Source organism: Ornithodoros turicata, chromosome 5 (assembly GCF_037126465.1).
Source record: "Ornithodoros turicata isolate Travis chromosome 5, ASM3712646v1, whole genome shotgun sequence".
Classification (NCBI taxonomy): domain Eukaryota; kingdom Metazoa; phylum Arthropoda; class Arachnida; order Ixodida; family Argasidae; genus Ornithodoros; species Ornithodoros turicata.
Genome location: NC_088205.1, coordinates 61,896,318 through 61,920,079, shown reverse-complemented (window position 1 = coordinate 61,920,079; position 23,762 = coordinate 61,896,318). Strand labels below are relative to the sequence as shown.

At 45.5% G+C, this 23,762-nt stretch overlaps 1 protein-coding gene across 1 annotated transcript in view; it reads left to right on the top strand.

Annotated features, from left to right (window-relative positions):
- The window catches only part of LOC135394562 (RING finger protein 150-like), an 85,341-nt gene extending 62,917 nt beyond the window's left edge, over positions 1-22,424 (top strand). The window contains exons 2-6 of the mRNA XM_064625361.1: positions 13,386-13,639; positions 14,739-14,810; positions 14,933-15,015; positions 18,883-18,979; positions 20,045-22,424. Of these exons, the coding sequence (XP_064481431.1) occupies positions 13,386-13,639; positions 14,739-14,810; positions 14,933-15,015; positions 18,883-18,979; positions 20,045-20,416 (878 nt within the window). The 3' untranslated portion in view covers positions 20,417-22,424. The remainder of the gene's footprint in view (positions 1-13,385; positions 13,640-14,738; positions 14,811-14,932; positions 15,016-18,882; positions 18,980-20,044) is intronic.
- Positions 22,425-23,762: the final 1,338 nt, after the last annotated feature.

Sequence of the window (23,762 nt, the reverse complement as noted above, 5' to 3'; positions counted from 1 at the left end):
TGAAGAATGATTTGCTTTCAGCTGGAAATGAGACGTTAAACCGACATATAAACCACATATGCCAGCAGCTAACAGCAGTTGAACTAGAGGCTCTTGGAAGTTTGCTGGTGAGTACACCCCGGAATGGGGGGGGTATAGCTATGATACCGACCTCATTTTGTCAAGTTCGAGATTCAACTAGGGTAATCCAGTAACAGGGACTTCAATGTATCTGTTTTATCTTGATTGGTGAGGCGTTAGACAATTGGCCATAGAGGACCCTGGCGCCTGTTCATAAAGTACCCTCGGGGTACTGTGAAATAAATAAATGGAAATGGACAAACGCAGCTTTTCGGATCTCATTTCAGATTTGGAGAAGTAAAAGATCTATTTTTAAGTTTTATTAAAGCAACGCAGAAATGCGGTTTTATGAAGGACAAAGTGAGTAACTTCGTACTGTAAAACCGCGACAATAAAGGCGATAAGGTAGCATAATAAAGGACCACGACGAAAAGAGGCGGACAACAAATATTTAGAAGACACGAAGCCATCGAGGACGCGTAACACGTTTCAGGACGACCTACTGGATTGCAGTGACCACATCATTTGCGCCCTTCCCCAGCGCAGCAATTTGGAGGCCAGCGGCGGCACTGCCGCCCATCGGCCTGTTTATTGCTTCTTCAGTTGCTGTATAGGTGCTGGTTAGGCGGCGGGCAAGGTCTCGACTATCGCAAAAAAAAGGGGGGGGATTGCTGTAATACCTCCTACGCTGCTGTAATACCCGTTACGGTATTTGGGCAAGTAGTGCATGTCCTACAGGGCACGTGCGTCCTTTTTAAACATAAAACTCGATGATAATAATAATCGTACTACGCGTTTTCGTGGGACCTGTTGCTGTCGTCTGCTAGCGGCGGTGAATGATCCACCACATCATCATCCCATTTATGTGTATGTGTGTGTGTCTTCTGCGGCTATATACCTGCTTCTCCCGTTTACAATTCGTATTTAAATTGACCAACTATTGTGGAGATGACCCCTAGAAGGTCATGGGAATAGGACCAGAGACGGATCCGAGATTTTTCTGAGACGGATACGATACAGGACAGCATACTATACACTGCCTAAGATCAATTGAAGCACTCGGTGACGACAGAAATTGAGATGAGGGTGGTGCTGGTTGTGCTCGAATGGTGCTGCAATTGACGTTTCAGTGTTTGAAAAGGGATCAACACAGCTTTGCGCTCCCTGATGACAGTTTATGAGAAACTTCGGCATCCTGTGGCTGTTTGATATACCTTATCGAAAACAGCCATGCGCCAACTCTATGTCCTTGTGACATAACTTCTGCGTTTCATGTTCAAATGCAATCGATACAGAAGTCTTGCACGGTAAGTGAAATATGGCCTGTTTGTTAAGATACCTGTAGCCATGTTTTCTGCGCTCATGACGTTTCTTGCATGCGTCTCAGACAGACACCAAGAAGACGACTCGCGAAACTTGCAGCGCCATCTGTTGTCCGTATTGCGAGAGCCTTCGGGAATCTTGGGAAACTCAAGCCAAAAACAGCTAGCCTGCCTACTCCTGTTATGTACAACACGGGAAATACGTTCTTTCGTATGTGATGTTCAGGGCAAAGCCATCTCGTCTGTACTTTATTACTCTTTCCCATATTTCATTTCTAGTACATGTGAATTGATATTTGACTTTGGCGTGACATTATGAGCTAGGGTTCCGGGTTTTCGGATGTATCCGGAAAAATCCGAAAAACACACTACGGTAAAATTTCAAACAAGCTTTTATGGTTCCAACAATGCGCGAAGCATCCGTTTAATGCGGGTGAACTCCGTTCTTGCCTAGATGTACCTCGACATTAAAATTATTGAGTAGGGTACCTTATTTAGTGCCTCTACTCGACACTTACTAACTTACACTCGGCGACATTCCTAGCAAAAAACAGCATGCGAGGGGGGGGGGGGGGGCTGTAAACGCCCCCGATTCCGACTCCGTATCGCTGTTAGTCAATCAAATATCAGCAACGTGATGACGTGATGTCAGCCACTCCGAAGGGATCAGGCGATTGGTTTAACATGTTTTCGGAAACGTTATCGTGAAACTTCTACGTTCTCCTAAAACTCTTGGTTCGTACATGCAAACGTGAAACCGAATTGTCGATGTGTACGTGAGCTTACTTTGCTGTGGCGCCTTTTTTCTTCTTCTTCTTCGTAGACATTTGTGAAGGAAACTCGAATGCAGTTGTGTGAAATTTAAGCAGAACTGCAGTTCCCTTCAGTGCAGTCAAGGTGACACGGCTGCACGTCCGTAGGTCCGTAGTGCGTAGCGGTAGATCCACGTAGATCCACTGGTGGATCTGTTGACTCGATGGATCTCTTGACGTGGAATCGGGCGTGGGGGTACCCCCGAAAACCGCCTGTGGCCGCGCCCCTGGGGGCTCCACAGGGAAAAATGTAGGATGCATGGTTGGGATGTCTGGATATATCACTGCGCGAAATGCATGCTCATTATTCCACGCATGCGCAAGCGAGAAACGTGTCTTTCTCTACTGCAATCTAGGTAAGTATTTAGCAGACACAATTGTCAAGTTTGTCTCATGGGAAACATGTGCGAGAATTCCACATCAGGAAGCAGCAACAAAAGTGTGCGAGAAAATTACGGACACTCTCATTTTTTAGGCAAATGTTATAGGGACTACGTGCGTGAGAATAAATTAACGGTCATTAGTTATGTAAACTGACTGCAAGAATATAAGTGACGCTCTAGCTCGCAGTGTCGCCCTCGGATGATTGCGTACACATATCTGGCGCGAGACGCCTAAAGCAGAAAAATGGTGTTCATCATATTGGAAGTGACGTGAACGTCAATACCATCCTCAGAGACATATCCCATCTCATCCCTTGAGAGATCCACGTAAACTGTGACGTCGTCCGCTTCAACGTTGCGCTTGCAGCGTCGGAAATCGATTTTGGGAACCCGGAAGGAGGATGGTAGCTCTCTGCTGCCGTGCGCCCAGCCTGCAGTATTAAGGCGGAGGACGATTCCATTTCCACTCCAATGGGGTTGAACACGCATAAAATCTAGCTGATCCAACGCCACGTTCAAGTGTTTCGCGTGCACGTTCTTGCCGTTGGACGTGCACTTTAGGATAAGGAGCTTGGATCGTTTACGGAGGAAAATAATAGTGCACACTCGATGTTCCGTCTTTTATGCCGCGTTCTTCGGTACCTTTCGGCTCCTAAAGAATAAATATTGAAGCTATGCGAATATTCCGACCTTTCGAATAGCGAAGCGAATAATTGTGTATTAGGTTCGCATTCCGAATCGAACGTGGAATTTTATATTCTAATTTCGAACCGAAAGAATGTTTATTTCACACCGAATGTATTCGAATACTTCCGAAAAACCCACAAGAGAAGGTATGCAACAAAGTGAGTGCCGTGTATACAAAGATAAGTATGCATTTGTTAGGTATACCGGGTGTTTCAGTTAAGCCCCCGGGCTTAATAATTCGCGAACGGGTGCACCAATCGAAAAACCTTCTTTTTTACAAGTATGTATCCGATACTGCCTACAAGCTGCGCACCGTGTGAATGAGTGGGAGGCGCTCATTATTTGAAATAAAAATTCAAATGAGTTTCGTGAAAAAACAACTTCTAAAGCAAGGCGCTGTCGGCATTAAAATGATTACTACCCCTTTTGGGAACTTCAGAGGACAGCTTTTAGAGAAAAATCTGCCACCGAAGCTGGTCATTTGTTGCAGTAATTAATTGGTTTCGGTTTACATAATTTTGTCGCGGCTGGTCGCTGTGAAGCGCAAAAGGACACTCTTTAACTGCCTTATCCACCAATGAATTACGTCTTTTTGCGCTTCGCCGCGACCAGCCGCGACAAAAATACGTAAACCGAAACCAATTAATTACTACAACAAATGACCCGCTTCGGTGGCAGATCCCAAAAGGAGTAGTATACCCATTTTAATGCCGACAGCGCCCTGCTTTAGAAGTTGTGTTTTTCACGAAACTCATTTGAATTTTTATTTCAAATAATGAGCGCCTCCCACTCATTCACACGGTGCGTAGCTTGTAGATGGCATCGGACAGATACTTGTAAAAATTGGTGCACCCGTTCGCGAATTATTTAGCACGGGGATTTAACTGAAACACCCGCAAGATGATGGAAACACCCGGTATGTGCCGTGTATATATGCTGCATACCCGTATGCACACTCTAAGAAAAACAAGTAATTTTAGTCCTTTGGGGGACTACATTGCCAACAAGAATTAGTCTCTTTGGGGAGTAAGTGCACGGGACTCAATGAATTTTACAGAATGGGGACTGCATTTCACACTCTGTTCTATCAGTTGGAATTAGACCGCCAAATGTGATATGTCGAGTGATATAAAATCTTGTGACATGCATAGGGTACAATTTGTCAGACAAGAACCGGTAACTATTTCTTACTCTGTGTGGTTGGAAAATTGCCAAGTTAGCTTGGATATATAGCCTTATTCCATCAAATTCACGAAGAGCACATACTTTCCTATAGAGACAGTTGCACTCAGGAGACCATTTGCGAAGTTCAGTGACTATTTGCAGTCCTCGGGAGCAAAGTTTGGTGTCGGGGGCTAAAATGGGGAGTAATTCCAATCTAGGGGACTATAAACTGCAATTACTCCCCGTTTTACTCTGTTTTTTTTTTTTTTTCTTCGTATAGTGTGTATACTGAACATGTATTCGGTTCGGTTATATGACTAATCGTTCCGTATTTACCGATACCCACATACGCAGTTGTAGACAGGACTTTTTCTACCAAGCTACCAAGTCTAGATATTTTATTATTTTTTTAGTACTGTGGGTTCACTGTTTGAACCAAGTAGAAGGTTAATAATTGTAATAATAAGTTCGCCAAGTCATCCCGTCACGCGTAAATGCAATGTTGTAATGCGCTGTAAATACTGCTCCTAATAATGCCATCCTACAATGGCAACATTGGGAGAGCCAGAGGAGACAATATGTGAAATTCCTAGTAACGTTAAATGTACCACACAATGACGTGTTTTCAAAGAAAATAGAAACCAAGTACGAACCACATGATTTTATTGCGGTGCAGTCTGGTACATGTAATACAATTATCCTATCCACGCAGTTATCTAGAGCAAGTATATTGCAATATCGACCGTCCTCGGACTGCAGGCGACCATTTGATTCGTGCGAGTGACCTCATATCACGATGTCCTTCGTGACTCGCACAGATGGTAAGCGTAGATTGCCCCTGGTTCTCGCAGGGACTAAAAACAGCCGCTGTTGCATAATTTCTAGCGCTCGATTGAGTTTTACTCTTGCGCTCGTTCTTCTTCTGCTGCCAAGCGTGTGCACCCTTATCGTTATCACTGGATATCAGTAAGGATTGCGGTATGAGCGCGTTGTGGTGAGTGATCACCTTGCGCATCCGCTTTCGTGACACTCATCGCGAATGTTTCATAAATCATAAGGCATATTATACCTCTATCACACGGCAAACCGAATGGCATTTCCAGCGAATGACAGTCGCACCGAATGTCATTCGTTTGTCTTCCATCGAGCTACACGAAGAAACAGAATGTCATTCGCAAATGATGTCAGTGTCGGTAATTATAGGACACCACGGCCGAACATATGAACCATTATACAGGTACATTAGTTATATTTTTGTTTCTTTTGTTCGAAACTAGCGAAACATTAGATTATTTCACAAAATCGTTGCTTTTTCAAAGACACTGAATTGGCTAAGTACACTCTTAGAAATGAACTTCACCACATAGCACGCTCCTAGCCAACCATCAACCCGAATGACAACGTTCTCGACCCTAATTTGTTGAAAACGGGAGGAGGAGCCTATTTTGTGCCATTATGCACGGCACAAAATAGGCTCCTCCTCCCGTTTTCAACAAATCAGGGGCGAGAACGTTGTCATTCGGGGTGATGGTTGGCTAGGAGCGTGCTATGTGGTGAAGTTCATTTTTAAGAGTGTACCACAAGCAAAGACAACTAAGAAGCTTATCTGCACCGCACTTGGCAATGTGGCGACTGGGAACGAGGGTAGTTCTCCGAAAAACAGTGTTTGACCTTCCTTCCTTCGTGTCAAAAGTTATCAAATTCGTGATAAAATATTGCCGTACACACACACATAAATGAGATGATGATGATGTGGTGGGTCATTCTCCGCCTTTATGGCAGTACAACTTTTCATTCGACTTTCATTTCTGCGAACTGTTTATCGTTGTTGTTTTTGCTACCTCTCTACTGCGAGGGTACGCTGTCGGTGCGAGAGGGAAAAGCAAATGAGTTCCCCGAACTCATTCGCATGTATTGCACGAAATGAATGTCATTCGCTGGGAATGACATTCAATTTGCCGTGTGACAAGGGTATTAGTTGACTGCAGACTATTGAAAACAAACAAAGAGTGTGTCAGTATTATGGAATATTTGTCGTGTATCGTAGCACGTGCATTCTCGTAGTATTTTATAGATTGATTAGATGGACACTCTCAAAGCCCCTTATGAATTCATTTCAGGTTGGTGGTTCACTGGGTGTGTCACCCAGTAATTAGTGTTCTTGATGCTTTTAGCGCTTTATTTATCCGGTATATTCGGGGGACACATTTGTAACGAAAGCGCAATGTCATACTGTCTACTGCACTCCCTCAACGTGGCCGGTATCAAAGCCATATTTATTCATTTGTTTGTTTGTTATGGTTATGTATGCCCCACCGACAGCCTAACAACAGCAACGACTTTATTTTGTAATTTATGATTGGGGAGTTTCATCGGCAGGGGCGATACTCTGCCCCATTGCTGGCGGTAAAGTGGGAATGAGTCACCTCACAGTGAGTACCGAAGTTCTACGGTGTCCAAAAAGGTCAGAAGTGCTTTGAGGGCAGAGCGTTGGTGGGCCATGGACCGAGCAATTTTGACAAAGTGAGGGGGCGAGAGTTCAACTGATTAAGAGAACCCTGAAAGTGTGGTTCGGGAAGCTTGGTAGTGCGAGCAATGAAGAAGGATGTGCTCTAGATCTAAATGGCGGTGCACAGTCTGCGTACCGTACAAAGAAACAGCAAACAGTATAAATAATATCAACAACGACAAAGACACGACAGGATATTTCCATTAGCATCGTACTCTTGAAAACTATACATTCGGAAGATACACTTTACTTTTTCTGAGACTAGTCATTTTGCACACGGAACATGGGATTATACTTAGCTGACGTTATGGACACTTGGATAAAACGGTGAGCAATTCTTGTGCACCTCAGAGCAGTCAACGACACCGTGGACAACTTTGTGACACTAAGTCGTGGAAATCTCTCCTACGTTCAAGGGAATATGGACCCAGCTTAGAGAGCATGGTGAAGTACCAAGAATAAAACATCCGATAATAGAGCAGCGTCAAAAAATCCATAATCTTTCTCCGAACTCGCTCGGTGGTTGCGGATAACGTCACATTTATCGAGATCCAGACAACAGAGGCGGACTCAAACTCGCTACGCTCTTCGTTGAATAATAGTGAGTTTTTGTACATCGTACTCTGTCGCCTTTGCGTACGTAAGGGATAGCGTGGTGGTTCTGCGCAATGCGCAAGGCTCTGTTTATGTCTTGCGAGTGCACAGATCCACCAACGCTATCCCTTACGTACGCAAAGGCGATAGCGTACGATATACTAAAACTCACTAGTGCTGTTTGTTCTGCGCACGCGCAAAGCAGAAAGAGAGCTTCGCGCAGCGCCCAGAACCATAACACTATCCCTTACGTACGCAAAGGCCATAGCGTACGATGCACTAAAGTTCACTATTATTCAACGAATTCCGTGTCATGTAAACGTAAGGACCGACAACCTGACAACAACAGTGCAGAAGTCGGTGCACCACACCGTAAACAGTTACTACACCGCGAACACGTGGAGGCTACGAAGGTCGCAACATACCACACTCAGAAGGCCGTCTTTGACGCTATACTGGTATTGCGTAAGCCCTCCCATGCATACAGCCTCCCGCGAGGGTATTGAAGGCCGAAGACATTTCTTGGCTTCCTCGCATTTCGCTCGAGAAACAACTCTGTGAGAAAACGCAACTTGGATACGCCAGGTGGTGTCCTGAGCAGAGGAGAAGCACACGGTTTGCTGATGTGGGAAACAACTAAGGGATATGATTTTTTTTTTACTTCCGCGTTAGCGCCGCAAAGCAACTGTGGCTGTGAGCGGCGTACAGACGTGAACTGATGGAGAGAGGACAGCAGAAAGGAGTGGGGAGCGGGGGAGTTAGTGTACGTCCTGGGTCGACTTCAAGGGGAACTATGCCGACATCCGTCTTGAAAGTCTAGGGAAAACCTCAATTGAAATATGGCAGTTGTGGAAAAAAGCCAGACAGCGACGGGATTCGAACGACGCATCTCCCGATTGCCGGTCGAGTGCGTTGTGAGTGAGGCTCGTGTTGTGTTTTGTGTGTTCCAGCCTCAGAACAGTTACTTTTCATCGTGAAAAACTCAGACAGGACAGCTGGTGGTAGGATTCGAACCAACCACCTCGCAATTTTTACTACGACCTCCGATGCTTTTTATCCACTCAGCCATGCTGCTGGTAAAAAGAGATACGATAGTTATTGTTATGGACATTGGGTTGTCTTTGGATTCGGAGCCTCGATCAGAAAGAGATCCGTAATGGAAGACGAGCTAACGTTCCCTGCATATATACCCTGTAAACAGATATCGCATAACGTTTCACCGAGCACATCGTACACGGTCCTCCCCTTTATTCTTATATACCTCAGTAGTATACCTCAGCTAAGACACGCGCAGGAAAAGATACGTTCGAGGGGGGGGGGGGGGTCGAAGTATCTCGCCGTTGTTGGCCGCACTCAAGTGGGCATCGTCACGTCGGCGTTTACGTTGGAGTAAACGCCGCTGGTAACTACTCGTAGACAAATGGGGAACGTGGTCTTACACACTCGAAGAAAAAATAGGAGTAATCTTAGTTCTTTTGGGGGACTAGATGCATATTGGCCACAACCACTAGTTCCTTTCGGAATCATCAAATGCATGGAAGTTTAGGGACTATTTGCAGTGATAGGGAGTGAATTTGAGAGTCAGGTGACTAAAATGGGGAGTAATTGCAATCGAGAGGACTAGAAGCTCTAATTACTCCCCAATCTGCTCCCCTTTCTCTTAGCGTGTATAACCAAGGTAAATGTAGCCCAAGGTAAACATTTACCTTGTTACGGCTTCAGTCAGGTTGTTGGTTGCTTATATGTTTCTGATTTTCGAATACGCGCTGGGAAGGACGGTGAGGTACCCCTCTTATCTCTCCTTTCGCCAACATCTAAGTGTCCTGTACACCGAAGGCAGCCGCGTACATCGATGATACCGAAGAAACAATTGTAACACCATACAATGCAGACTTTTCTGGCATAAGAGCAGATCTGGCAGATCTCACGGTTGCAGACGGCGTGTTGTCACGAAGTTATAGTGTCAAAGCTCAGTGCGCCACTCTCGGCCTATAGAGACCTTCCTTGTGTCATGGGAGCCGTTGAGATATTTCATTTCGGGCTGTTCATACAGCCTTCCAAACGCACAGGACAATGGTTTCGCCTTTTCGTGCATGCTACAAACCACAACCTACTAGATTATATAACGACCACGTCATAGGCACCCCTTCCCAGCGCCGCATTTGGAGGCTAGGGTAGCGCTACTCATCGGCCCGGTTATTGCTTCCTCAGTTTCTGCAATACTTCGTACTTCGGCTTTCCTAGTATTTTTGTGCAAGCGGTAGATGTCCCACGCGATATGCTCCTTGCTAAGGTTGACTATCATCATCATTCTACACGTTTTTTTAGGAGCTGTTGCTGTCGTCTGCTACGGTAGTAGTCGTACGTCCGCGTCTGCGCGTTCAAAATTCAAATTTTCATTGTCCAATATCATGATGTAGATTTCGCGGGCCGATGAGTAGCGCCCCAAGCGGATCGTGCGGACGGGCTCCTCATAGGGGCCGCCGATTATGGCACGGTCGTTGTAATCCAGTAGGTCGTGCTACAAACACTTCACGTGCGCACTACAAGGACAGCCACTAAGCGACTGCGTGTCACTTCTACCACTCTCTAAGACACGCAAGACGGCCAGATGAAGAAAGCTTCCATTAAGATCCCCTCGCGGAGCGTCGCCGTTGAAGCATTATTTATGCAAAGTTATTTGCTGCGCGCAAGAGCATATAGCCTGAAAACTCGGCGTAGGAGCTCATGAATAAATGACTACGCAGCGTCATGCTATAGCTGGTGTGCTATACCATGTTCTCATCAGGAGAATATCGGATCAGGAGAATTGTGAAAGACGTCACGGTACCCACGCAGTCGACCCCGCATCTTGTTATACGATAACGTTGTTGGCATTTCTGAGTGGAAGCAAGCGTTACCTGTTTGTTGGCGAATTCCATTGACAGAGCAGTGTCTCTGTAAAGGTGCAAAATTTGTTACGTTGACTGCCGGCTGGTGGTGGTCGTGGTGGTGATGATGTAACTGCTTGCCGCAGTCAGCCACGGCAGAACCAGATCAGGAGTGAAATGCTCCATTGGGAGAGGAGAGACAAAACATTAGCCCCAAAACGAAGAAACGTGAAAAATGAGGCAAATGAAAGCAAAAGTTCCGCTCTGGGTATGTGCAAAATTTGTTCCGTTTGGCAGAACCAAGTCAGCATGGGCCGTTCCATTAGGCGAAGAGACGCAAAACATTTGCTCCAAGAAGCAAAATGTTCTTGCCACCAGTTTACGTGGGTTCACACGGGGCTAAACGAGCAGAATGCAACGGGAGAGAACGAGCATGCGCGCAGCGACAATTAAGTGAGGGCGGTAGTGCTGGAGACTTTTTCCGGATTTGTGTTTTCTGTAGCGCCAATATTAGTCGCAGTTCCGAAGAATCCTGTGTCTGCGTCGCCATGCACCTAGCGTGGTTCATTCAATCCCGCGAATTCGTGCACTGTGCGATACACGCTTTGCTCCTGTTGAAGGCAGATGGCATTTCATCGGACACGCAAAGCCGCACGACACCGCTAGGAGTAGGCACATAAACCCTCGCACATCGTGAGGTAAAATTTGCTTTTCCAATGGAATTCACCACATATGAGGTTTGCGCACGAACAGAATGACTCCCATCAGGCCGAAGCGAGTTGACGCAGGTTTTGCGATAGCATAGCTTAGACTAAACACGGGATGATTGGGGAAGGTGTGGTCAGGGACTGCTCAGGGGTAGCGGCTCGATGCACCAAGAGAAGGGGGGGGGGGGGTAAAGGCAAGCCTTCATTAGCCACGCGACAGGATGATTGACTTCGATTAAAGAACGGCAGCTGACGAGCCTTCTACGTTTCATTGCCTTCTGTGATGCTAACTGTTACAGAAAAACGACAGAAACGAAAAGTCCCCCTTTGGGTCCTCTGCGCTTGCCATTCTCCAGTTGCGTCATACGTAGAAGACTTTTTTTTGTTGCCTGTGATTGTATACTATTTTCTGCAGTATTATAGATGTAAACATTCAATGAGCTGTGAGCTTCTGAAATGTCCTGGGAGGACGTTCATCAGCAGAGTGGCGCAGTGGAAGCCGTGCTGAGTGCATAGCATAACCTGGAGGTCTGTTGACCCAAACCACGCTCTGGTAATTCACTTGTCTATATAAGACGTGCAAGAACGTGTGACCGACGCAGGCTAAGCGTTCCGAGGAAACTCTTCCACCCGCCTAGAATATGTAATGTGCGTGTCACGTATTCACGAGAGCGAGAGTGAGTATGTTTGCAATGGATGTGAGAGTGTATGTGTAGAGGAGCGGAGGGACCGGTAGCAGCGGTAGCGCGCGGTCCAACGGGATCGAGGGCTGATGGCGAAGTGCAGAACGGTACGATGCGAATGCCCCAGTTGCAGAATGATAATGAGGAGCAGTAGGTGCCCCCAAGTAGTTTTCCTTTTTGGCTGCGGCGTGTTGTAAAAAAATAAAAATAAAGTGAGCTCCTGCTACCGAACCAGAAATGCAGGTGACCTAGGGCACGCGCGCGCGCGCGAGTCCTCTGTTCCGCACACCTTTAAAAAAAATCCTCACTCTTACAAAGAACATGTAAGAGGATGAGGGAAGGAATGTACCTTGTGACGTCAGCAGTTCCCCTGGCAGGTGGCCGCGTGACTCGTTACGTCGCGCTAGGGTTGCCGCTTTTGTCTTTACGACGCTGCCATCGCTACTATACTGTTGCCTTCCCTTTTCCGAACACAAAACTAGAACTTGCGGATAGCTATACGCGCGAAATCCAGGCAGGTGGCAGCCCTTAAAGCTAAGCAAAAAGAAACAAAAATGAGTTTTTCTTTTTTGCATTAAAGGGAAGGGACGGTCACATCCGGAAACCCATCACGCTACCACTGTGTTCGGAATCAACCAACAGCCCACTTGACTTTTTTTTTTTTCATCCGGAAATGCTTAAATATTAAATTAACGTATGTTAAAGTTCGGCACTGCCTCCGCTGCTGCAGAAGCTCGAGCGGCGTGACGTCACTCCCTAAGCGGAGGGGTGAGAGGGTGGCGCGCAGAGGAGGAAAGGCGCTGTCCAGACGCCCGCACGGCGGCGGCATTCCTTTTCTCAAAGGCGTGCCATCATTGGCCGGTTACACCATGACGTTTACTCGTTTTTCCAGAGAGGAAATTCCGGCGTACTCTCAACATCCAGCGTCTGCTCTTGTCGTGTATTCCGTCGAATAACAGTGAAACTACACGAGTATTTCGCGTGGAATTATCGATACCGTGATCATTGGTCAGCGAGCAATTAAATGGCACTATAGCTTCGAAATCGACTGGAACGGATGCGACCTTCCCTTTAAAAACGAAAGCTCACATGTTACGTTCCGGACCCTTTTTACGCGAATGCAAACTGGGGAGCACTCGAATTCTTCCCGCAGCGATTAGTCTGCTGTCCGAGGCACACTTGCTTGGGTAAGGGTAATGTGCTAATCAAAAACACTGAAAGCCATCAGAACCGTAACCATTCAGATTATAATAACGTGGAGTTGAGCGTCACATATTCACCGTGTGTGCATTCCATCCAATAAGCATCATGCCACAGGCTATCTGGACACTGAAGAATGCGATTAGCCGTTTCAAGAAGACGTAATATTAACAGTGAAATGTCGCATTACGATAAATGACAAAACCGGCATTTAGTGGTTCCAAGTAGAAGACATAGGTGACGGAGGCAACAAGCTTTGTCTGTGTCAGTAGCTGCATGATATTCAAGCCTTGAAGCACGACGACTATTTCTTGATCTGTGTCTTATACGTGTCTTGGATGAGTCGCGGTTGTCTAAAACACGAGCTCTCTCTCTCCCTCTCTCTTATGTGCAGTGTTCCAGATCATCTCGGTGTTCATCAGCCGCGAAAAGGGCGAGGAGATCGCGACACTGGTGGACAACGGGACGCGCGTTCTGATGCACGTATCCGTAGGAAGTCACCGGCCATTTCCCTACCCCAACATCAACCGAACTTCGGTCCTCTTTGTCTCAATCTCTTTCATCATCCTCATGATCATCTCCCTCGCCTGGCTCGTCTTCTACTATGTCCAGCGCTTCCGATACATTCACGCCAAGGATCTCCTAGCGGTAAGCCGTCACATTTTTTTTCTCCTTGTTTCACAGAGTATGAGTGAGATCCATATGCAAGATGATCTTTTTTTTTATCATGGTTTTGCTTGAAAGCTCCTAATTCGATATTTGAGGTAATTAGTCATCCAGCAGTTGCATACCTGCAAGAACAGTATCCATGCTGCTGTCATAGCTCGTTGATAAAAAAATTTGTAACGAATACATATAGAAAAAACACCCTGTATGTGCTGTATATCGGCATAGCATGTGCTGTATATGTGATTCATATCCAGTCCAATCCAAAACCGAAAGAAAAATATGGAGAGGTTAGCCCCCACCCAGTCAGGACTAGCTACTCCAAAATGCGTGCTATTCGCTTGAGTTTTGAACTTACTATTTGCGCAGATTAGTCGACTAATTAGGTTAAAATTTTGCAAAAAGCCTGCAAAAAATGGAATCTATGCTGCTTTCACAACTTTATTTAAAAATTTGTAATGAATAAAAAGAACATGTCAGTGGCAACCTTATGGAAGTATATTTCCAACTAAAGTTCCTTCAGTTCAAACTCATCCCCTCGTTTTCCATCCTTACTGTTCCATTAGTTCACTAAAACAAGGGCTCCAGTCACTTGGTTACTGACTTGTCCTGTTGTAGTAGGATCACTCTTCTGGCTCTATTGGAAGATTTCAGAAATTGTTCCGTGAAATTGTAAACACAAAAAAAAAAATTATGGTGAAAACATATGTCTGCTCGTAACCCCAATTCAAGAGCTTGTGTTCTCGTTAGCGTAGGAAAACAGTTTGCAAAAATCAGTGATGTGTTAGATGTCTTGGCAGTCGGTGATGACCCAAGTAGAAGTCACCAGTTCAAAACCCGACTGCTCCAAATAGCAAACTTACAAGTGAGTAATTATCATGATTCCACGAAATGCGGCTGAATTCAAAAGAATATGACACGTGTCTTAAACATTTGAGGCAAAGGTCCCCTTCGACCGTCTCTGTATGATATGGGCAGCTTGTAAGTTCACGGTCTGTACACTTAGCCTGTTCACTTAGAGCCATGGTACAGAGGCATGTCTTGGTGAACCCGTTCAATCCGTTGGGTCACTGTATTTCAGAGAAGACTGTGCAGTGCGGCCAAGAAAGCACTTGACAAGATTCCCGTGAAGACTCTCAAGTCCGGAGACAAGGTGAGCACACTCTTCTCATTCTGACTGGATGGGATTTCCCTATTGCATGGGAACCAACCAGTTGTATCCTTTCATTTCAAGAGGATTTTCTTTTCATTGTCCTCTCGCACTTCGTTTTGCAGGAAGCCGAAGGCGAGCTCGAGTGCTGCGCTGTCTGCATCGAGCCTTTCAGGCTAGGAGAAGTGGTGCGCCTATTGCCGTGCAAGTGAGTTTCTGACTGGCTGTCACTAATTGTGCAACACTTGTGCCAGAAGCCAGTATCTTGAAACATTCCAGGTTTCGCATATTCAGTATATAGTTTGTAAAAGAACTTCGTCCACTAAAGTATATGCGCCATTTTGGCTCATTTTTAATATGTCCTGCTTCATGTATGTGGGAATGTATAGAGTTTATTCAGATGACGTCATCCGTAGGAGACCGCCACTGTCGCTAGCAGGCAGATGTGCTGCCATCGGCCGCCATGTTGTAGGTCCCATCCAAGCCGTTACCCATATCGCACTCACCGTATATTCGGAAGGGAGTTGCCTCAGGACAGAAGCCGCCGATATTTCGAAATATCGGCGGCTTCTGTCCTGAAGCAACTCCCTTCTGACGTCTCTACCGGTTCGCTGGATTTCTACCCATCTACTATCACCGTATATTCGGTGTTTCAAAGTTATTGCGCTGTGTGATTTGTAGCATATTCAAGTAATTTCCATGTTTTCGGCGTTAATAGTCATCCAAAAAGCATATGGCAGCGAACGAATGCGGGACTTACAGTTAATGGCGGCGAGGTGACATCAGTGAATAAACCCTATATGTCTGCTGTGCGCACTACATGTGCTTCGCTTGTATCTGTTGTGTGAAAGTGTGAAGTATAGTGACTGAACACCGTAATCAAAAACAGACTTTGCTTTTTAAATTAGCATGGAAAGCACTTGCAACATATAGCTTTTTATTGCGCGGTATGAACTTAATACTTTCAGGAACTGTCGCCCAAAAAATTTGCTTCGGGAAGTGCGAATTTACTGAGAAAATCAGTTTACAAGAATGTGCGCAGCGGCGGTGACCTTGCTCTGCTACTCCTTGCGTGTGGTGACGTCAGGCCAGCGGAGCAGTTTTTATTGGCTGCCGAGAATCGTCTGCTAGCGAGAGCGACCAGACGAGACACCAGCTCGTGTGGCCGAGTGGTTAGCGTGTTGGCCATGTCACGTCGAGACTGGGAGGTACCCGGGTTCGAATCCCTTCGATCGTCAGAATTGCCCCCTTTCAGACCGTCACAGTTCCTTTAGAAGTCGGCCCAGGACGCACATTCCCCCAGAGCGTTAGTCGTGACGTTGCCCACCTCTGTGAGGCCGACAACGGCGAGGCGAGCTCTTTCGGCACTACCACCACCACTGGTCGAGACGCGGGACGGGCGGTGCAGAATACAACTGAAAAAAATAAAAAGAAAACATGGCCAAATGCGTACGAAATCCGTCAGACGAAGGCCTTTGCCTGCGCTGTGACCGTACATGAGTTGTGTGCGGCGCAACGGCACATCCGACCATAGGTTGTCCTGGGCCTCGTGCAAAAACACGGACGTCGCCTGCATACGCGTTCACTTTCTGTTAGCGCATTCCATTGGCAGAGCTGGGTCAAAGTTTTGCCCCGGTAAGGGGCTAAACCTGTTACATTGGTTTGCCCCATTTTCAAACTTGCCCCAAAGTTGCACCAAGGAGCAATATTTTTTGATCCAGCAATTACCTCAGCAGAACACGACCGAGAAGATGGAAGCATGCGCGAGACGAATGAGGCCGTGATGTTCGAGCTTTTTTTTCTTTTTGCTCGTCTGTCGAGCAGGTAGACGTGCGTCTCTTGAACAGTTTAAACACTGCGCGTTACGCTGTGTGTAATTATATTGTACAATTTCGAAGCAGTTTGCTGAACCCCGCGTGGCCAAAGGAAACCCCGAGAAAGCTACGCGGGTCACGCGCTGTGCACAGAGCGCGCATCGTACGTTGAATGCTAGCATTCTATTGACAAAGCAAACCCGTGCGACCCCGCCGGGAGCATGCACGAAAGCCCACCCAGCGCGAGGCAAAAATTTTCTCCCCCAATGGAATTCGCGCCCCAATGGTGCGCATTTCTGAACATCTGGCCTAGTTTAATGGCGGCATTGTTTAACACCGCTTACGTTCCTTATTTTTCGGCCACCGCGTCTGCATCTCCTGCAGCACGCGAATGGTCCGCAGCGCACCATCTACGCTGTAACTCAGCAGCGTCCGTGTCATGGACGACATCACGCGAGACGTGCTGGGCAGACACTGCGTTACACTGAGCGAGCGCGCCCTCCGGTTTCTTCTCCGCCGAGGTGGCGATGTACGAGGGGAGGGGCAGCGTCGTAAGAGGCCCCTCTCCCTCAAACTGACGCGACGCAGCTTCACCGAGGCTACAGAAGTGCGTTAGGGACGGTGGCATCCGTTTCAGTCAATTTCGAAACTGGAGTGTCATTTCATTCCTCGTGGACTACCGACCACGGTATTGAAAAAGTGGCGTAGTTTGACTGTTATTCGATGGAACACATGACAAGAGCAGACGACAGATGTTGAGAGTATCCCGGAATTCCCTCTCTGTAAAAACGAGAAAACGTCACTCCCTAAGAACCAGTGAGGGCGCGACTTTGAGAAAATGAATGCTGCGGGCGTACAGGGAGTCTGGTCGGCACCTTCCGCCTCTGAGCGCCGAACTCTCACTCCTCCGCTTAGGGAGTGACATCACGCCGCCGGGGCTTCTGCGGCCACAGAAGCAGCGCTGATCTTTAAAATTCGTTTGTTTAATATCTCAGTACTTTTCGGATGAAAAAATTAGTCGGGTAGATTGTCGGGCGATGCCAAACAGAGTGGTATCGGTTTCATAGATGGGTTTCCAGATGCGACGGCCCCTTTAGAGAAGTTCTATCGCATTTAAAAGAAGGTGCCTTGCAATTGAGCAGCAGATATGATGTCACCCCCTGTCTCCCACTCCTTCCTGCTGTCCTCTCTCCATCTATCCACGCCTGTACGCTGCTCATAGCCAGAGTTGCTTCGCAGCGCTAACACGGAACTAAAAAAAAAAGATATGACGTTGGAGACTGGGAGCCGAGGGAAGCAGCTTTTTGACCCGCGAGATTAAGAGCTCTCTTGCGCATCAGGATTGTACACTATATCCAAGGGCATGTAATCCGAATTTCTACTCCTCCCGGCGTATTGTTTTTCTAGTCCTTCCATGCTTCTCAAAGACATTTCACTGCTCCTTTAACAAAACGTGTCTCCTTTGCTCTATCTATTTATTTTATTTAGTTCACGTTGATATGGATGAATGCCGAGCGTCCGGCAACAAGTAGCGGAGATGCTCGACAAAAGTCGGAACACCTGGAAGCAAAGCAGCAGCCACATAGACAGCATACACAAATGTTGTCTTATAAAGTAGTACGGAACAGAATTAGCATTTATCACAGTTGTCACAGAATTGCAGTTGTTATAATTAAAGAGCTACCGTGTTGCCCAGAAAATGAGCTTTCAATTGCATATAGATTGAAGTCCAGATTTTTCCAAACCCCAAGCAGCTCATTGAGCAAGCATGAAAGAGTTAGTGTCAAGGATTGTGTATTGTATGATGTTCAAAAAGAAGGTATTATCCATTTACTAGCATCACAAATAGGGTAATGGCAGACCGCGGGTGCTGTGCTTCAAGTTTACAGGGTTCAAGCAATGTTTATGTGGGACATAATGCGCGAAGCAATGTTTATGTGTCATATTGTAATGTTTCAGCTTGCATAAAGGAGAAAATACCTCACCAGGTCAAAGGCTTTTGAAAAGTCAAGCAATATGCATAATTTTAGCTCTGTGTCTGTTATTAGCTTTGCAGTTGAAACCCCTCCAATACTGCTTAAGAATATTTCAGAGAGTGTACCCCATCATAACGAACCAAGTAAACAGTTGATACATTGAATGTTGAGAGAATTCCCTTGGAAATGCCAGTCTGCAAAAAATTATCTGGGTCTGCTCCACACAACGTTTGAGCCTTGGAAGAACTTCATTTGATTTAGACTCTGGTGCCCTTCTCTTTGCAGGCACATATTCCACAAGTCATGCGTTGACCCGTGGCTGCTAGAACAGAGATCTTGCCCAATGTGCAAAATGGATATTCTGAAACATTATGGCCTGGTGGTAAGTGTTCTTTTTTCTTTTTATGTTTAATGATGTATTATACGAAACTTACCATCCTATGGACCTAATATCATCCTTCCTGTATCTGAAAAGGGTGTGTGTGGAAAATTGCTGGAAGAAATTTCTTTGATCTACTTCTGATAGGGGCTGCAAAGCAGAATATACGTATCTACAAATCCTATTTAGTGTGGTACATAAATGCTTTTTGCAGTATCTAGTACATGTTCATGTCATAAAAATGTACCTCGAAAAAAATCTCGAATATAAGACTTTAAGAACTTGTCCAATCGAGTGTACCTTAGGGTAAAATTCAGCAAAATAAATGCTCCACGTACTGTTGGTGATGTGCCACAGTGCAAAGAGCCATACTCGGCTCCACCGGGTAGAAATTTTACGAAGCTCTTAACGTCTCATTAGGGACAAGCATAGCATCACATATGATAGCATACTTATGTGTCTGACTGCCTGATGGCAAGGATTTTAAGGGACACCGGTCTGTCAGCTCAGTGAAAGGCCAACGGGAACAGCTGTGCCTTGCAAGAATATGCAACTATGAGTAGACTCCACACAGTTAAATTACCCAATTACTACAGAAACAAAATTATCAACTTTGCAGAGTTGAAACATGCCTGGAATCTTAACGAGAATCTAGTTAAACAGACTCGTCATGTACTCATCAGCCATATTTCAAAGGCCCGGATATTTGTCTTTTTGGTAGTCGTTGCTCACCATATGCACTGCAACATTTTGTACACGCTGTACCATTGCGTCCTGACATCATAGTAGACACAGGGAAAGAGCAGCGAATAGAGAGTGAAACATAGTGTTACTTCTTAGGAGCATTTTCGTTTCTGTAGTAATGGCGTAACCAACCTCCATAACGTCTAGTAATCATGACACAACTTTGTTTGCTCTGCTGACTGGTTTTAAATTGGGGCTCGTAAAACTTAACTCTCATGTAGTAACTACAAATATGTTCCTGCTGGGAATACCAGAAGAAACTTCAAGTAGTGTTTGCAGAAATAAGTTGATTACTGCGCACTCAACGTTGCCCACTTTCTTCAGTACACAGGCAGCCAAGAAAGCGTACTCAACATGGAGGACGTGCTACACCATCAGCATCGACCAATCCACCACCCGCTGCACGGCGACGCTGAAGTGGAAATTATTCACGTGCCACTGCACCACCCGTTTGCCACGTCTCCTTCACGCCATCCCGTTGCTCTAAGCAGGGAAGACTTCCAGCGTCAGGTTGTTCTGCTGGACCCTGATGGTAACAGTGGAATCCACGTAGATGGGGAGCTCGCATCTCTACCCATATGGGAGGATTCTGATGGAGAACTGTATGCCCCAGCCCAGCAGACACAATCCGACTGCAGCAGCAAAGAGCCACTTGTTGTGGCAAGCCAGCAGATGAGACAGGAGCAAGCACCGTGACTCCTCTCCGGGAACTGATCTTCTATGTGTATATGAAAAGTCATGTGCCAGTGTGTTAGGACTCGTAAACTCGCAACATGACTTCAGCAGAGTGTGCGAATTGGAGGTGGCATTTGGATGGTTACTTTTTGTGTAACCTCCTTGTGATAGTTGCCGGGATGATTGGGTGTTGTGCAGCACTGGAAGCAGCGAGGTCTCTGTAGTTTGTGGTGCTTGGGCCGGCTACCGCCCGAAGACAGCAAGCTTATTTCATTGTGTTCGGTGGTCTTCACTGGATAGACAGGTCGTGCCTGGCATGCGTGTCAAACACAGATGAACTGCAAAGTAGATAACTTGGTGGGAATTCTGAATTGGTTAGCCATTTTGTATACACCTGCCAATATGTACTTACAGCACTACCGCTTAGTGTGTCATTTTCGGTAAATCTCCTTCGAGTCTTGACTCCTCGGGTAATGTAGAGGAAAGTTGTTGCAGTACTGTGTACCTGAAGTTGACAGGTCTTCAGAGTGAATGGGGAGTGTTGGTATATGACTCCTACTCCTAATATCTCCACGTTGGGTGAAAAGCAGATGGTTGTGAGGTAGAATCCCACGTGTAACCTTAAAACATCCCAAAAAGTAGCAAATTCAGGAAGAAAAAGGGATTTAGATGGACTATTGTAGTTTGGCCAGGAGCAGTAGAGTTGAGGAGTAATTGAAATGTTGGCATCTGTACATGCTGCTGTAGGAATGTGTGACCAAAGCCTATACGTACTGAAGCTGGTTGTCAAAAAAGCATTAGAGTTCTCACACCCTGACATAAACTTCTGTAACTCTCTGACAAACAGCTTTCATTAGTGCTGTAAAAGCAGCCACTATGAAATGTTAGCATGGCATAATGACCTCGTGGTGCAACAGTATTGTACAGGACTAATACACCATGCCTCGAATGTGACAGTGCTCTCCTCAGCAGAAATACTGTATTTACTCGCATAATTTACACAACCCAGCTTTGGCGGCCAAACGTGATGCTTTTTTTATTTTTTTGCATACGAGGAGTGATCAAAACGTATCCAGGATGGATCTGTACTTAAAGAGGTTAAATATTTACATATTTTGAACTTAGTTACCATCGAGGTAGTCCCTTTCGGATACAAAGCCCAGTGCTGTTTCCGCTATCTGAAAGTATTGGAAGTCTTTTTTGTAAATAGAAAAGAGCTGTCTTGTCCCAATGTTTGGGAAGCCCAAACAAATGTGATGAGACCACTTTTTGCTGTTTCCAAATCAGATTTACAGAAATGTTTTGTGCAGTGGAAACAGCAGTAGGCTCAGTGTCACATGGCGATGGCCACACCATAGGGTGGGTGCCGGTTTTCTTCACATAACTAATGCACGCGCTCTATGTTGTTGGGTTAAAAAAAAAGTGCAACTTATACGAGTAAATATGAATCTGAAACCTGCAGCAGGGGGAACGTCTTCAATGATGTACATGTGGATATGGGAAAATTGGGGACGACAATCAACGAACATCATGCCAGTGCACTGGAATGACCGCACAGCTGCAAGTTTAAAAAACCCACCACTTATGAACTCTACGCTTCTGGTGTTGTAATGCTAACAGCACTGAGACAGAGAAGTGAATATGAATACTGTGTGAGAATGGCAGTGCTTCAACCCCTATCAGGGTTTATACAAACTGTTTCACAAGTGGCTACACTCAGGGTCCTGTTCTCTAGGATAATACAAAGTGTAGTGGCAACCGTGCTAGGTGACAGCAGACATAATATCGTTAGCTGTTTTTCAGAGTAAACTAATTTATTATACTTTTCGGAGTGTGAAACAAAGGTGATAGGTTGGCTGGAGTATTTTCCTCTGTCCGACTCCATGGCATATCGGAAGAGAGGTTGAAGCATGACGATATTATCAGTGCTAGGCCTATCTGTCTACTCCTTGCTAGTCTCAATGTGATGCGCCACTGACATGTACAGTTATTTTCTCGTTTTGATAAAAGTCATTTTCATTGCCGTGTACCTGCTTGTGAAATGAGTGCTCTGTGTCTGTGACCAAAAAAAAAAAAAAAGTACTTATGACAATAAAATTGCCAACCAGTGCCACGCTGAACAATGGAAAATGTGCCTCAACATCACCAATTGTTTCAAGTCACTACTTCACAGTATTCTGCAGCCATATACATTTTGTGCAAAGCAGCATAGAAGACAGTACTTAAAGACACATTGCTTTGTTTTACTTTGATGAAGCAAGCAATTACACAAATCATATAATGAGATGTATGAAATACATATTATGCCATGAAATCTTGCATCATGCAGAACTGATAAAGCATATTAGTAACAGTACTCTTTCAACATGGACAGAAGACGTGGCTCAACTTTCTGCTACCACTTTTCTTAACAATTGGTTACAGGGTGCATTCATTCAAGGTAAAAGGTTGCCAATATTTACAAACAAAAAAACATGCAAAACAGCTAATCTAAAATCAGGTACTTCATTTCCTATTCACATTGCTTCTAACACATCCTCCCCGTGCTGCACACTTCGCTAAAAAGGCAGCACTGAGATGGACGTTCCGCCATCTACTTGAGTTCTAAAGGACCACTTCATCTAGATTCAAATAGGGACACTGTTTGGGTTTCCAATCTTCAAGACTATTGTACTTGATGACAACCCTTACATACACCATGACATTGGTTTTGAGAGCCCCCACAGAGATGTGCCATATAATCAGAAAGGAAATACGCCACAGAACTTGTTGTAGACATCTGCAGACCTTTTGCTCCTATCCAACTTCACATTGAAGGTGCAACTTCCATACTTACTCATGCTGTCAGGTATGGTTGTCTCACAACATATTGATTGATCAGTGGTAATTTTGAGGGTTCCTTCATGCAAAACAAAAACTTCCCACCTGTCCAACATAAATACAGAATCAATATAGCAGGACTCTGAAGTAAAGATTTAACCGATACTTTACATCCTTGATCATAACGTGAGGGCAGAATTACACGTGAGGTTGTTTTTCAAACATCTTCCACTGTTGTCTTCCCTCTTTTTCTCTTTGATGTACGTACAAAGCGGCAGCACTAACTGCGGTCAGAATTTAAAATAGGGGAATGCCTTTTTTGAGTTAAACAATTTGCGATATATTCTTGGTTACGTGGCCCACCTTACGGCCGCACCGTCGTCCTCCTGAAGCATTGCCATAACTAATTTTCACTAATGAACTTTTTAATTACAAAATATAGAAGTTTGGCCCAATGATAACATCTGTTCCATTCGGTGTGGTGATGCCATTCCCATTGTCCGAAAAGGGATCGAACCAATAAAACGCGAGGAAATGGTTGTGGAAA